The sequence below is a fragment of the Passer montanus genome, unplaced genomic scaffold (assembly GCF_014805655.1).
Source record: "Passer montanus isolate IOZ18808 unplaced genomic scaffold, ASM1480565v1 scaffold2, whole genome shotgun sequence".
In the NCBI taxonomy this organism is placed as follows: domain Eukaryota; kingdom Metazoa; phylum Chordata; class Aves; order Passeriformes; family Passeridae; genus Passer; species Passer montanus.
This window is the reverse complement of record NW_024366591.1, coordinates 18532401-18546987: the sequence shown is the minus strand read 5'-3', so window position 1 is coordinate 18546987 and position 14587 is coordinate 18532401. Positions and strand designations below refer to the sequence as shown.

General features: G+C 42.0%; 1 protein-coding gene across 4 annotated transcripts in view; it reads left to right on the top strand.

Annotated features, from left to right (window-relative positions):
- Window positions 1-7270: 7270 nt before the first annotated feature.
- ZDHHC14 (zinc finger DHHC-type palmitoyltransferase 14) overlaps window positions 7271-14587 on the top strand; it is a 93245-nt gene continuing 85928 nt past the window's right edge. For all 4 annotated transcript variants that reach the window (XM_039707089.1, XM_039707087.1, XM_039707088.1 and 1 more), the window contains exon 1: window positions 7271-7551. In XM_039707089.1, the coding sequence (XP_039563023.1) occupies window positions 7301-7551 (251 nt within the window). In that variant the 5' untranslated portion in view covers window positions 7271-7300. The remainder of the gene's footprint in view (window positions 7552-14587) is intronic.

Sequence of the window (14587 nt, the reverse complement as noted above, 5' to 3'; positions counted from 1 at the left end):
CGTCACACGGGGAGCGTCACGCGGATCGTGGGGCACAGCCGGGTGGCTGTGATGGGAAGAGGAAATCCAGCTTGCTTCTTCCACTGCCCACACTGACACTTGTCTTTACATTAATTACATAGAACGCAAAGAATGAGACCTGACTTTACATTAATGAGCTGGAAACAGCCAGAAAACAGCCAGAAACTGAAAAGCAGGTGTGCGGTAAGGAGTACAGATAGGTGTAACCCATCATCATTTCTTATTTCTCTGAAGTGCTACGTTCATTTCCCATACATATTCCTAAAGAAAAAAAAAATAAATATATATATGTTTTAAAGAGAAAGCCCACTGGAAAAAAAAACAACTGGTTTGATGAAGTGGGCTTAGGATATTGGAAATTTTTGTACAGTACTGACTTAATAAACGATGCTGTTCTGTGTCTATAAGGCTCTTCACAGAGAAGCAAAGCAGCAAAGAAACTGTAATTCACTGCACTCTTTGTGCAGTGTATTCTACTAACACATGATGGAAGACTAAGGAAAATTATTTCCTGGCTCCAGTGAGGGAACTTTCAGTGTGACTGGTAACACTGGGAAATGTGGGGGTTTTCCTCATGTAACTGCACTTTCTTGGCCCTTTCTTTTGGCTGGCTCATGTTCTGTGTCAGCCTCCCAGAATGACAATTTTTTTTTTCCCTTCAGTCACTTTAGAGCAAGACAAAATGTTCAATAGGCTTAAAATACCACACTGACAACTTCATGCAATGCTCATCTTTATTTTTTCAGTTGAATTTGTAAGATTTTGAGGCTGTCTGCCTTCATCTTTGGAAACAGTCATTGATCAGGGAAGTATGGCCAATTCCAAAAACTTATGGATTTTAACTGCATTTAAAGAAGAATTCTCATTTTATTCTGCTGGAATAAATTAAAATATCCATCAATTCTGATTTCTGTCCAAAGCAATGAAGTTGTATGGTAGAAGGCCAAAGTCAGAAGTTGAAAAACTACCAAAATATTTCAGACTTTATATGATTAGGCAATTTCAGATTTTTCACTTACAAACAACGGTGTTTTTAATGCTTGGAAACAGGGGGAAAAAAAAGCCACCCCAATCTAGAGATATGGTTTCAACATACAGTGGATAAATGTAAATACAAAAATTGATTCTGGTCTCCAGAACTTGCAATGAAAAAGCTCTGTTACCTTATCTTGCCTTCTAAACTCATACACTGCAAAGAAGTAATATATGTTGGATTTTGTTAGAAGGCTGAACAATAAATGACAGTCATGGTCTTTCAAAAGCAAGACTTAAGAGACACTTAACAGCTTTTTGGACCTAAAACCCCTAATTTTTTATTCTTTAGAGAGATTTTGATGTGCATTCTCACTCTGTTCCTGCCATCCTGCCAGCTCCTATGAAATGTATTATTTCTAGTTTGAACAAAACCTTTTTCAAAGAAATTAAGTATTTTCACAAAATGAATAGTTGTTAAGACTCTAAAATGATGGCAGGGAGAGGTAACTTCTGAAAAACAGCAGAGAAAAAGGAGAAAAATATTTGGTCAGAAAACCAAGTACATAGAAAACTCTTAGGATTATTTTCTCTTAACATTGTAAACTGGCATGTACGATGTACCACAGCATTCAGCAAGTACGGAATGTGCAAGACACTGTCAGTGTCATGCATGGTAATGGTTTTATTGTTACTTTGTTTGAATTTTTTTCATTTATTTTTCAAAATTAATTGTGAAGGGTGTCGAAAATGTGCCTATAAAAAGTGTCCACAGCAGTGCCTAACTTACTTTCTATCTGTAAGAATAGCAGGACTTTCAGTTCAATATTTGACACTTGAAGTGTTTTAGATATTTGTTTATATAAGCCCCCTTTTTTGATTGGAAGCAAAAAGCAATTTGGCAGTGTCGGATATACGGTGTACAGAGACCCTATGTCCAAAATGCTGCAGTTTGCTGGTTTGTGTTTATTCAATCACTTAAACACTTTTCCTGATACTGCTTCCAACACATTCAAGCAGATTCTAGCAAGAAGCATGCTAACAGATATTCTATATATGTAAGGTGACTTGTCATCAGAGCAAATTAGCTTCCCTCTTGTTTCAAGACTTGCCCTTGTGACACCTCCACACTGTAGACAGGTTAAGAGACAGGAATTTTCAGCAGCAATAGCTTTTTCATTAGCATTTTCCAAACAGAAAGATAGTCTGTCTTGGTTTCTTTTAAGCTAGGTAACATTGCTGCATCATACTAATCTTTTGCATGAGATCAACCTGAGTCATAGCTAAGAAATCAGAAGAGTACATACTGCAACACTTGAACCTACAAAGATTTTTGAAAGGAGAATATTTGTCATACCTACTGTAAGATTTCAACTATTTAGTGTCTCAAACCAATTTTCATTAACGTGAATAAATAAACAATAAATACTTTTGAGGGATAATGTTGAATCATGTGAAATATCACTATATTTTGTGCTTTTTGTACAGGAGTTTTCAAATTGTTTTGAAAAAAAACTTCAAAGAGGTATTGATGTAAAAGATATGATTAACACTTTAAATTCCAATGCAACACAAGTACTGATTAAGGACTAAAATAGGCTATTGTGAAAAGTACAATGTGTAGGACTGGATGATCCTGCTAGAATCAAAATAGATTCACTATTGAAAATAAAAGTGTGTTTGTTCTCTGAGTTTGACTTTTAGAATTATTCTTTCTGGCACTCCTCAAATTCCTTTATGTATTTCTCTCAGTTAATATGCCTGAGTACACTTCTCAACTGCAATGCCTTAAAACCCAAGGAAAGACTGTGGCATGAGACAGCAGCTTGAATGAGGTGCTGGTATTGTTTACAAGTGTTTCGCTTTTGAAGAGTGTTTCTGAAATTAGCCTGAGTGCTACCTGTGAAGATAAGCCAACAATGGCATTTTTGCATAAACCATTAGCTCTATTTGTGAATGTCTAAAATATTCCGTAATCTCAGGAGAGAACAGTGCCTTTTGACATGATACAGTCATTAATATTGTCAAAGCACTGAAGACAGAGCTCCAGCAATATGCTAATAGAAACCTGATGAAGACTAAAAATGCTTGTCAGTGAACCAAAAAAAATCTGTCAGCAGCCTTCTGCATACATAGGTGCTGTATTCATTAAGAAAGAAAGAAAAGTTATTAGCTGTTTATAAAGACCATTTCAAAGAATAAAAACTGCTGTGATATCTAAGTTATGAGATTGCAAGCAAACTGTTGACAACAGGCACTACAAGAGGAGGAGGAGATGGGAAGGAATAATGTAGCAGCATCTATTATACGTGTGGAAAAGGATGCCAATGCATTTTCATGAGAAATTATATCAGAAGCTATTTTTACTTCCCGCTGCCAAAGGCCTACTTCTTTACACCTTGCAGAGGGAGACACCCCCCATATTTTTCCCATGTGTCATTAACATTGCCAAAATTATTTCTGTGTATCAATAAAATGGATTGTAGAATCACCAGGAGAGTGTCTACCAGGCACTCTGTAATTCGGTTACCAAAGTAATTCATTTCCTCCAAGGAAGGGGAAGTCACCCAGTGCTGGCCAGTCTGTTCCACAGTCCCTTTGTTATCAGGCACTGTTTATGGATAAAGAATTAGTTTATTGTATTAAAGGGATAAATATTCAATTTCAAAATCCAAAATGAAATTATGAAAACAGAAAACACATTGCCTGAGAACTCAGCTGCATCCTTACGTGGTTTTGCTGTCTCTCCTAGGACAACATTCAGCCTTGAGAGATGCGGGTGATTGTAATCAACTTTTTTTCTCAACTTTTATGAAAAGTTTGCTCAGTTTGCTTGTTGTGGCTTTTCTGAACTGTATTGATTCCTACCGCACGTCCCAAACTAGTCCATTCTCTATAGCTTACACAGCTCTGGTAGTAAATTGCAAAACTGTAAAAGATGAATCAAAGTGCATCTTTGTTAGCACTGGTTTATGCCTGCTTACCCATTACACATCATAAAATTACAGACTCATTTAGTTTGGAAAAGACTTTTAAGATCATTGAGTTCAACTGTAAAACTGGCACTGCTAAATCCGCCATGACCCAAAGCACCACATCTACAGTCAGCGGTGATTCCATCACTTCCCTGGACAGCTTGTTCCAATGCTTGACTATATTCCTAGTGCAGAATGTTTCCTAATATCCAACCTAAACCTTCCCTGGCACAACTTGAGGCCATTTCCTTTTGTCCTGTTGCTTGTTACTTAGGAGTTGAGAGAAACCAACCCCACCTGGCTACAACCTCCTTTTAGGTAGTTACAGAGAGCAGTGAACTCTCCCCAAGCCCCCTTTTCTCCAGGCTGAACAACCCCTGCTCCTTCAATTGCTCATCATAAGGTGCTCCAGACCCATCACCATCTTCATAGCTCTTCTTTGGATGCACATGGAGAACGTACTAGGCAGAAACAACAGCAAGCAGCTTTGACAGTGGTTCTGCCTTAACTGGGGGAAGCCTCCCTGGGCTTTCTGCAGGCAGCCCTGCCACCAGTGCCCATGTGAGAAGGGCTTGGTGCAGGGTGGCATTTATAGGAAAGCTTTCCCTTTGCGGCTCATACCTTAGCCTGGAAAAGAGGAGGCTCAGGGGAGACCCTATCACTCCCTACAAAAACCTGAAAGGAGATTCTAGCCAGGTGGAGGTCGGTCTCTTCTCTCAGGCATCCAGCAATAGGACATGAGGACACAGTCTTAAGCTGCCCCAAGGGAAGTTTAGGTTGGACATTTGGAAGAAGTTCTTCACAGAAAGGGTGACTGAACGTTGGAATGGACTGCCCATGGAGGTGGTGGAGTCACCATCCCTAGAAGTGTTTCTAAGGTAAGACTGGATGTGGCACTTAGTGCCACAGTCCCGTTGACACGATGGTGTTATGGACGTGATGATCTCAAAGGTCTTTTCCAACCTAGCTGGCTCTGTGATTCCAGCAGCAGAATGGAGCATATGGATGCCGCCGGTGGAGCAGTGAAGCCTTGGCACACCTGAGAAGCGCGGACAGGAATGCTGGCCCAGCACCGGGGCAGCGGAGCGCTCCGGGCGGGTGGGAGAGGAACCACCTCTCACTTACACCGGCTGACCCGGAACGCGGCGCGCCTCCCGACGGGACGGATGAGGGGCTCCAGCGCCGGCCTTCCGGCCTGAAAGACAAACTCGGACGCAGCCCTCCGCGGCGGGGGAGGGCACGTAGGGCTGCCCGGGGAAAAGCGGGGCCGCGCGGGGGGCGACGGACGCGGGGCAGGCCGGGGACAATCTCCGCCCGCCGAGAGCCCCGGGATGGCTCAGCCCGGCCCGGCCCCGCCCCGCCAGGGCGGCTCGGAAGGCATGCTGGGGCTTGTAGTCCCACGCGACGCGGTCCCGCCTCCGGCGGCAAAACTACAACTGAGCGAAACTACAACTCCCGGCGGGCCGAGGGGCGTGTCTCGGGCGCCGTGTCCGAGCCCTCACGGGGCGGGGGCCGATCCCGCTAGGTCGGGCCGCGCGGGCGGGGCTTCTCCGTGCCCACCGCTCGCTGGCGGGACTCGCCCGCCCTCGGCCCGGCAGCGGGGCAGGACGCGGCTGCCGCCCGGAGCTGGCGGCACACACCGCTCACGGCTCAGCGGAGCGTGGGTCGGGGGCGGCTCGGTTGAGCGGGAGGTGGCGGCAGCGGGAGCGGGGCTCCAGCGCGGACACCCTCTGCCCGGCTCGCTGCCCTGCGCTTCCAGCCCGGCCGGCGGGCGGCTGCCTGCGGGGAGGTGGCGATGGAGAAGAGCTAGTGCAGTCACCGCGCTCCAGTGGCCGGGGAGAGGGCCGGGCCGGGCCGGCTGGTGCGAGGGACCTGCTGCCCTGTCGCCGAGAAGCGGCTGAGTGACCGAGCGGCCGGGAGCGGCGGAGGGTGCGCGCCTGTGTGGTCCCGTCCCCCGCCGGCTCCTCCCGCGGGCGGGCGGGCGGCCGGCGCTGCGGTGGTTACCGCCTCCCCTGAAAATGAAGAGGTGGTGGCAGCTGCTGCTTCGGGGTCTGGCTGCCGGGGGGAAACCTGGATAGAGGCTCGTAAAGAAGGGTGAAGAGAAAGTCGCCGCTCTCTGGTTCGCGAAGGGGGAAGCCGGGCGTTTTTCTCACCTCGCTGCGGGGCCAGAGCACAGCGAAGCCAGGGACGCCGGCGGGAGCCGCTCTGTGCGCCGGGGGAGGGGGCGGGATGCGGGGGGGGCCCCGGCACCGCCGCGGGCCGTGGGCGAGAGCCTGCGGCGGGGCGGGGGGCGAGCGGCGGCGCTGAGCCGGGCGGCGAGGATGGTGCGGGGAGGGAGAAGTCCTGGCAGAGAAATAGCGGCGGAGAAGCCTCCCTGTCCCCTGCCTGCCAACCTCCCTGCCGCGGGGCCGAGGCGCTGGGGAGCATGAGGCGGCGGCGGGGACCTGTTGTGTAGGGAGAGGCGCGGGCAGGGAGGATGAGGAGGACCCGCTCCCGAAGCGCTGGTGTCTGTCGGCGAGCGGCCGTGCCCCGGGCTGCCGCGGGCTCGGGAGAATCCCTTCCTGTGGAGTGGTGACAGGGGAGCTCTGCGCCCCTGGCTCTGCGCGGAGCGGCGGCCGCTTCCCGCTGGACTGCGGCTTCGGGAAGAGGAGAGCTTCAAGTGTTCTTCGGAAGCTGGAGTTGCAGCCTGGTTCCTTACTTGCCTTCTTTTTTCTTTTTTCTTTTTTTTTTTTTTCCCTCCCCTCCCCCTTAATGATTTGTTTCGCGTGTCTCTCGAGGGAACGAACGTCTTAGGAATGGTCATTTTTAGCAGTGGAATCTGCTGCGCAAAGGAGGATTATAACAAATCTCTATGAATGATAGACTCGATTGCTAAACCTTGCCTTGACCAACCTTCTGACCCTCGGAGAAAACTCTCAGGGTTTGCGTGGGAAGGAAGGAACCTTCCCATTTGAAAATAAACTTCATTTAAAAAGACTGATTTTTTTTTTTGAGAGCCTAACTGATTTATAATTACTTTTTTTTTTCTTTTTGTCCTGTTTTGTGATAAGTTGTTTTTAAAAGGATTGTCCTACGTGGCTGTTTTGTGACTGGTGGAGGAAGGAAGGATCCCTCCCAAGCGTTTCTGATATGACAGCTTTGGTTTCTGAAGAGTTAAGTGGTGTTTGCATGATACACCTATTGCTAGACTGAGAGCAGACTTTTCATCGTTTTATTTGCTTTTTTTATTAACTGGGGCTGGTGGAGAGGGCTCTCTTGGACAGAAAAATATTTGCACATATATATTTGTATATATTTTTGGTGGGGTTCTCCCCACATTTTACTCTTTCTTGATGACTCCTGGAGGTGGTAGTGGGCCCATGAAAGACTGTGAATACAGTCAGATCAGCACACACAGCTCTTCGTCTCCCATGGAGTCTCCCCATAAGAAAAAGAAATCAGTTCCCAAGAGAAAATGGGAGGTTTTTCCTGGAAGAAACAAATTCTTCTGCAATGGGAGGATCATGATGGCTCGACAGACTGGAGTCTTCTACCTGACTCTTGTTCTCATCTTGGTCACCAGTGGACTCTTCTTTGCATTTGAGTAAGTGACTTTAAAGTCTTCGTGTATTCCTTCTCCTCCTCTAGTTATTAATTTTCTGGCTGAAAGCAAAATTAACGTTTTTATTTAGGAGAGAATGCTGACTGAATTCCACCAATATTGATTTATGTGATTGAAAATACCATCTGATAAGATGCTGAGGAGTGCACAGTACAGTTTGGGTTATCATACTCTGTGGAAAACTAATGAGAATTGAAGTTGCTTTTATACCACAGGTTTCCAGCTCTTGCTGGTGTTGAAAGAGGAGTGTAAAACAGCAGGTTTGGGATGACCAGGAAATGATGAGGCTCCTCATCTGTCAATTACTCTGAGAATCAAAACTGACACATGCAAAAATACTGACTCTTTGTCACAGAACCGAATGCAAGAAAAACAGTACTTTTCATTAGTAGAATAATCTGGAATGATTTTGTTTTCTCTTGACATCATTTTAATAGCCTGTAGATGAGAATTTGAAGTGAGAAAAAAAAGAGCTGTACAATTTTGCATGTACCTAGCTTTCCACCACTAGGTAACAGCATTACTTTTTCTTTGCAATAACTTGTATGGGAGTTTAGTCTTAGTTTAAGCTACATTTGCTTTGGGGGTTTTGACTGTATTTTTTAAAGTAAGCTTCTGGCATCCTTCTAGGGCCTTTTTCTCTGTAGCTGTGGAGTCCTTTTCATCTGTATAAAGTGAACACACAGTGACAGCAAATCAAATATACTGATTTTTGCTCTTATGTTGTAGTAGTTAAATTAACTACACATGGCAATAAAGAGTTAGGCACTTGATGTGAGCAATATTGTGTAACTTTTCTTTACTTACTTTTATTTAGGAACTAAGTACAAAGAAGTTCACACTGCTAAAACACTTCCTATAAGAATAATTAAGTTATCTTAAAGGGTTAGTGCTCCTTTGCCTGCTTTAAATTACTGTGGTTTGACTTGTGGCAGTAAAATATCTTCAAATTAGTTTTCTTTTCTGCAGTAATAAGAACTATTATTTATAACTAAGCTTCATTGGTGCCTCCAGAAATTGTTTTGCTAAGCACTACAGTGGAAAACCAAAGGTCACTCATTACTTGGTGTCTTCAAGCAAGAAGATAAGGGCATTAACAAACCCTAAATTGTACCTGTTAAGTGCAGATCATCTTAACAATAGCGATAGCAGTAAAGAAGGTAAAAAAGCTCAGCAGGTAACCAGTAGCTAAATGCATATGTGAGCTCAATAGATGAATTGTCATTAGCGGGCTCCAGATCAAATGTGAATCTTCTGCAGACATTATGAAGCGGCTTGAGTATCATTTGAGTAGTTGAAATAACACAGACAATGACGGTATCCACTCTGCAAGTGTGTTTACTTTGCTGGTTTAAAACAGTTGTTAAAGGTGTAACCTTTAATAGTGTGATCATATTGCATTAGGACTGGGTGCTACTCTCTTCTGTTTGCCATGATTAAGCTTTTGGAAAGCTTTTCTATGTGGGCTGACACTGCTGTCTGTGTGCAGTCTCATCACCTTCAGCACAGCCTCTGAAGCCTGCTGGACTCCGTGCAGATCCCAGAATGTAAATGTAGGATTTGAAGTGTAATGTTCTATAATCAGGATTGTACAACTGATTTATTAAGCCACCATTTGCAATTTTTTTATATGTTTTAATACTTTGATCTTTCAGAGATAAATTTTCTTTGCAGCTGCATGATTCAGAACTGCTAAAACAGGATGAGCTGCTAGCTGTTCATCACCTTCTGATTTCATCACTTCTGTGAGCTACATGCTCTACCAGAGTTGAATTCTGCAACTTCCATTGTGTATTGGAGAATATTTGCAGTGTAACCATATGTGATTGACAAGATTTTTAGTCAAGGATTTTCATATATACTTGGTGCTTATTCTTACTGGCAGTCTTGAAGCAGGGAGGAATCTTGGGCTTTATATAACAGAACTGTATTAATTCTCTGTGTGTGTACTGATCTTGGGTCATTCTGGTATCACTTGCACTGCTAAGGAAAATCAAAGTAGAAGGTGACAATGGTATTTCATTTTTGTAATGATAAGGTAGATTTTGGTCTTTAGAAAGCCCTTGCATTGAAAAATTATTACTCATTCTCTGAAGGCTAATTAAACCCCAAATCTAAAGACTGTGAGAATGGTTTCAGTATGTCTGTGGTAGTTAAACTGCAGAGAGTTGTTAATGTTAGAAAGAGGGGAGTCTCTTAATGAAGAGTGTTACTTTCAAGCAGTTTTTACTTGTGTCTGTTCCTAGTAGTGTAAAGTTACTATTTATTGATCAGTGATAACATCCTGAGTGTTAAGTGTCACTGCCATTATTGGCTGGTTTGATTATGGCGTTCCTCATTAACCAGCCATTTATTTAATATGACAGAAATGTCTTTCCATCCTTCATGTGCCTGTGGAGCACAGTGGTTTTTAAATGAAGGTGTGCCCTGTGTGTCTGAAACGTAAGGTCAAACTGCCATTGAAGAGGAAGGTATCCTGTATGTTCTTGGAAATGTTTGGGTTTTTTTGCTACAGTGGAAATAAATTATTTTGTTCCCTTTGGTTTTGGAAACTTGAAAATGGGTACTCATGGTCGGTTCAAATCATTCCCTAGTTACAGGGAAGTGGGGGAAGTAGGAAAGATTACTTTGACAGCTAATTCCTTGGAAAGCATCATGCTAACATAAACAGTTGCCCTTTATACTTTGGCTTCGTTTGTTCATTCAGTGTGATTTCCCTCCCTTCTATTTTACTCTTTACATCCATACCTCCAGAGCTGTATCTCATGTGCTTTGGAATACTCTTCAGGGAAGAAATACATTTCCCAGAGTCAGCAAATCCTGTGTCTCCAAAAGCAAATGTATGTCACGCATCTTGACCTGTATAGCTTTTGACATCGAGTCATGCCTTTGTAATCTTTGTTTCTTTATATTTATGCTTTTGTGCTTTTTTTCCTGCCTACTTTCTGCAGGTCCTGCTTTCAACCGGTTTTATTCCTTCCTCTCTGTTGACTTTTATCTTTCATATACTCAAAGTACATCACCACTTCTTCCTTTTATCATTTCACTGTTCTTTTTCATTTTCAAAGAGATAAGCCAGAATTTGCTTAAAAGAAATACAGCAAACCATGAGTTTTCAAGCAGGTAAAATATTTATAAGTCCTGTTTCCCTCCCTTTCCAAAGGATGAGATTGCAAATAACAAGCAGTTTTATTTCTGTAACTTGTTTATTAAATGTAACATGAATGATTGCAAGCACTTATGGGTCCTAAGAGGGATGCTGTGCTGAGGTTTTCTTAAGAATGATGCCTATTTTAAATTGCTCAAGATGAGACACCACAAATTACTGAATTTGTCTTTGAAATGTGGCGATGTTACTCTACCTTGAAACTATTTTTCTAACCCTAACCTTGGGTTATTTAGCTGTTTCTTCTTTTTTTCTTGTAATTCTGCCTTGTGTTGCATTTTGGTTTTTTCCTTTGCCTTGCTCCAGTATACGGAGATGTATATTTTTCCAAACTATTTAGCACTCATTTATCAAGGTAGCTGCATTTAAAGCTTAGAAAACAAATTCCACAGAGCAAAGATAGCATCTGTAACTGAAGGGCAGATCTGTTGCTGTGTGTAGCCAGTTCAACCATTGCATTTACATGTATGTGAAGTCCTTTATTTGTGCAATAGAGGCAGAACTAACATACTTCATACTTACTGCACTTAGCTAGGTGTACATATTCAAAAGAAATAAGAGCCTTTTGTGCTCATGGTCATTTGGGGTCCTGTTTCTGTAGATTACAGGAAAGCAAAACGGAGATTGACACATTTAACACAGTAGGATTTGTAGAACAAACATATTGTTAAATGGCAAATCTCATGTGGATGCCCAAGATCACAAGTTCCAGAGAGGTGGCTGATGACCTCAGCTATGTTGCTACTGTGAGTTGCCCCTGGGTGCTCCCTTTCCTCTTGGGTCTCGCTGGGCAGGTAGCAGGAAGGAACATATCTGCACCTGGGCTGCTTCAGCTCAGGCAGGCAAATTAAACTTCCCATAAAACGTGGGTTTAAGGGAAGATGCCGACTGAACTGAATTGACTCCGGCACAGTCATGTTTTCTTCTGTCAACTTATTTGCAGGGTGAGTGGCTGTGGAAGAAGGTTGAAACAGATGGTAGGATGCTGGAAGGGCTGAAGCAGTGCAGCTTTTTTCTCTGTAAATGTGAATCAGAGCTCTATCACTTCTGATACCATTTGACGCTTGTACTGATTCAGCAAGCTGGAGGGTTTTGTAGTTTGTTTGTTTTGAGCTAACTAACACTTGACATTTTTAATTTTTTAATTTTTTTTTAGTGAGCATTTGTGTAATTGCATTTTCTTGCAAAAGATGTATGCTGGAAAATTATTTAAACTGAGGCTGTTTATGTGCATACGTGTGTACAAACCATTGATTTCTGTGCTCTCGCAGTTGCTGGCAACCTGCTCCATGCCTCCCACTTTGCAAACCGGTGTGACTGGAGGACATTCATGAGTCACACTTTCTGATGCTGTGTGTGGATTGTTCAATATTGAACTTCTGTGGTGGAGTGGTGTAACTTGCTGCTCACTGCGACAAACCTCTGTGTGTAAACAGTGATGTCAGTAAGCTGAGCATTTTCACTGTGGTATCAACAGCCCTTCTCATCTTATGGCAGGTCTTTTCTGCTCTTGCAAGAGGTGGTCTTTTAGCATGATATTATATGCCAAGTAGGTGGAATGTTCCTCTAGTAACCTCCTTTATCTTTGTTCCCTGCTCTTAAGACAAGTAAATTACTTGTGTCACTTGATGACCCTGTCCTTAAAATATGAGTTCTTAGAAGAAAGTGCTACCAATCCAACTTCAGCTGTTAGAGGCTGCTCTAAACTTGTAGGGCATTTCTAGTTGAAGATATCAAAATGGATTTTAAAGCAAAAATCATAGTATATAAACTAAAGTTATTCAATGAGAGAACTGCATCCTTTTTTATGTGGAAGGCAGTCACTGCCTACTTGTGCATGGTGACATAGGTGAGTGCAGTGTTGAGTAGTGTTCTTTTTACCCAGTTTTACTTTGTTGTTTGGTTTTTTTTCTTAAACCTGTCAATAAAATTAAACCAGAGGAATATTTCTGTTCCTTATTTTGTCATGCATCTCTGATAACTTAGTGAAAAAGACATGTAATATAGTAAGTCTAATCTTTAGGATTTATGCTTTGTATTGAGCAAATGCTTTCTAAGGGACAGTATGCATTCCAAGCAGAATGTTTATTCTTTGCACTTAATTACCCTGAGAATATTAACTGTCAGAATCAAATATCTCCCATGTACTAAGTATATCTAAAACTTCTTTCTTGACGAGGGACTTTTCTTTGTTACAAAATAAGAATCTCCAAAGTTTCTCAGTGATCTGAGCAAGTGTGTCTGCTGAAGTTTCTCCCTGGGCAAAAGAGAGTAGTTTTGTACTACCATATCTCAAAAGTAGCACATCACTGAGCAGATATGTCAGTATAAACTTGTAAACTTATTTTGAGTGAATTGTATGATAGAAATTGAAATCATTCTGCCCAGCAATTAACTAATGGAATTTGATATTAGATCATGCACTTCTCTTTTTCAAGGCTAGATCTATTTACGTGGAAATGGACAATGATTAAGTGCTTCGTTTTTCAGAGTAAAATTCTGTGAGCATAACAGAAGGAAGGATAACCTCTTATGTTTTCAGAAGTTGTGTCTTTACTTCCCTTGAAACTGCAGAAACTTTTAGTGGTTTTGTAACACTAACCTGCTTTTCAAAGCAGTTTTTTTTTCTTTCTTTATGAGGGTGTTTGGTTTGTTGTTTTTTGTTGGTTTTGTTTTGTTTTTGTTTTGGCTGCGTTTTTTTGGTTTTTTTTTTTAATTCAGTTCATGGCCTTTATCTGCTGTTTCATGGAGAAGTTTTGAACACGTTTAAAAATTTTTCTACTTATATTTCCATCTTTTCTTTGGGGAGGTGCAGGGAAATAAAAATAGGGACTATAGTGGTGTAAATAAGATGTTGGCTTCTCAGATACTGTATCATTTGGGGACCTTGAGAAAATTATTGTGTAGCTTTGAATCATTAATACACATGCATCTTCAGAGAGAAATGTAATATTAACAGTCAACTTTGCCACCCAAAGCCTTGGGAAATTCAGTCACTGGTGGTGGGTGATTTCTAGGCTCACCATAAGTGTTGTAGATAGGCATAAATCCTTACCTGGAATAATTTATATTCATTCCAGAGAAGGTGGAAAAAGGTAATTTTAATAGTTCTTAGTTTTTTTATGTGTGTGTGTGCGTATATATATATATATACACACAGAGATACATGTGTGTATGTATGTATAGATTCAAATGTTTACAAATGCTGTGGCTAATACTTCTCTACATCTTGAATCTCCAGAATGAGTTTTGACTTGTAATCTTGTGACAGTTGTTTGATACAATCTATCTTAATTTATCATTGAAAAGTTTGAGGTTTCCATTGTTGATATGTGCATATTATGCCTGTTTTATTTCATCCTTCCCTGAGTAGGTGCTGTTGTCCCTTTGTCTGAATGGATGTGTGTTGAAGGTATAAAATGTATCTTTGGAGACTACTGTAGTCGTGTTAAATAAGTTTACACTACTGAAATCTCTGTCTGTTCTTCTTGGAAGACTGGTATTGTCATGTGGCTATCTGGAAGTCTTCTCATATCAACTCTGCAGGAATTTTCATTTGTGTTTTCAAGGAAAGATGGTGTTTTTTCAAGCTGGTTTCTCAGGAATCATGTTATATGTTTAGGTTCATGTGAAGTATTTGTTTAATTCATGTTGAAAATTGGACTAATTATGCAAAAAATACCTTTGTTGCTATATGATTTAATTTCTGTCATAGCTGTCATGTTGCATTATTATTTTGTAAATGGCATTTCATACAAAACAAAGTATCTCAGTGGATCTGGATGACCAAGAAATTTTCTTCTGAGTCTGGGCAGGGGGAGGGATGGCAAAATACCATAGTAAAAAATATCT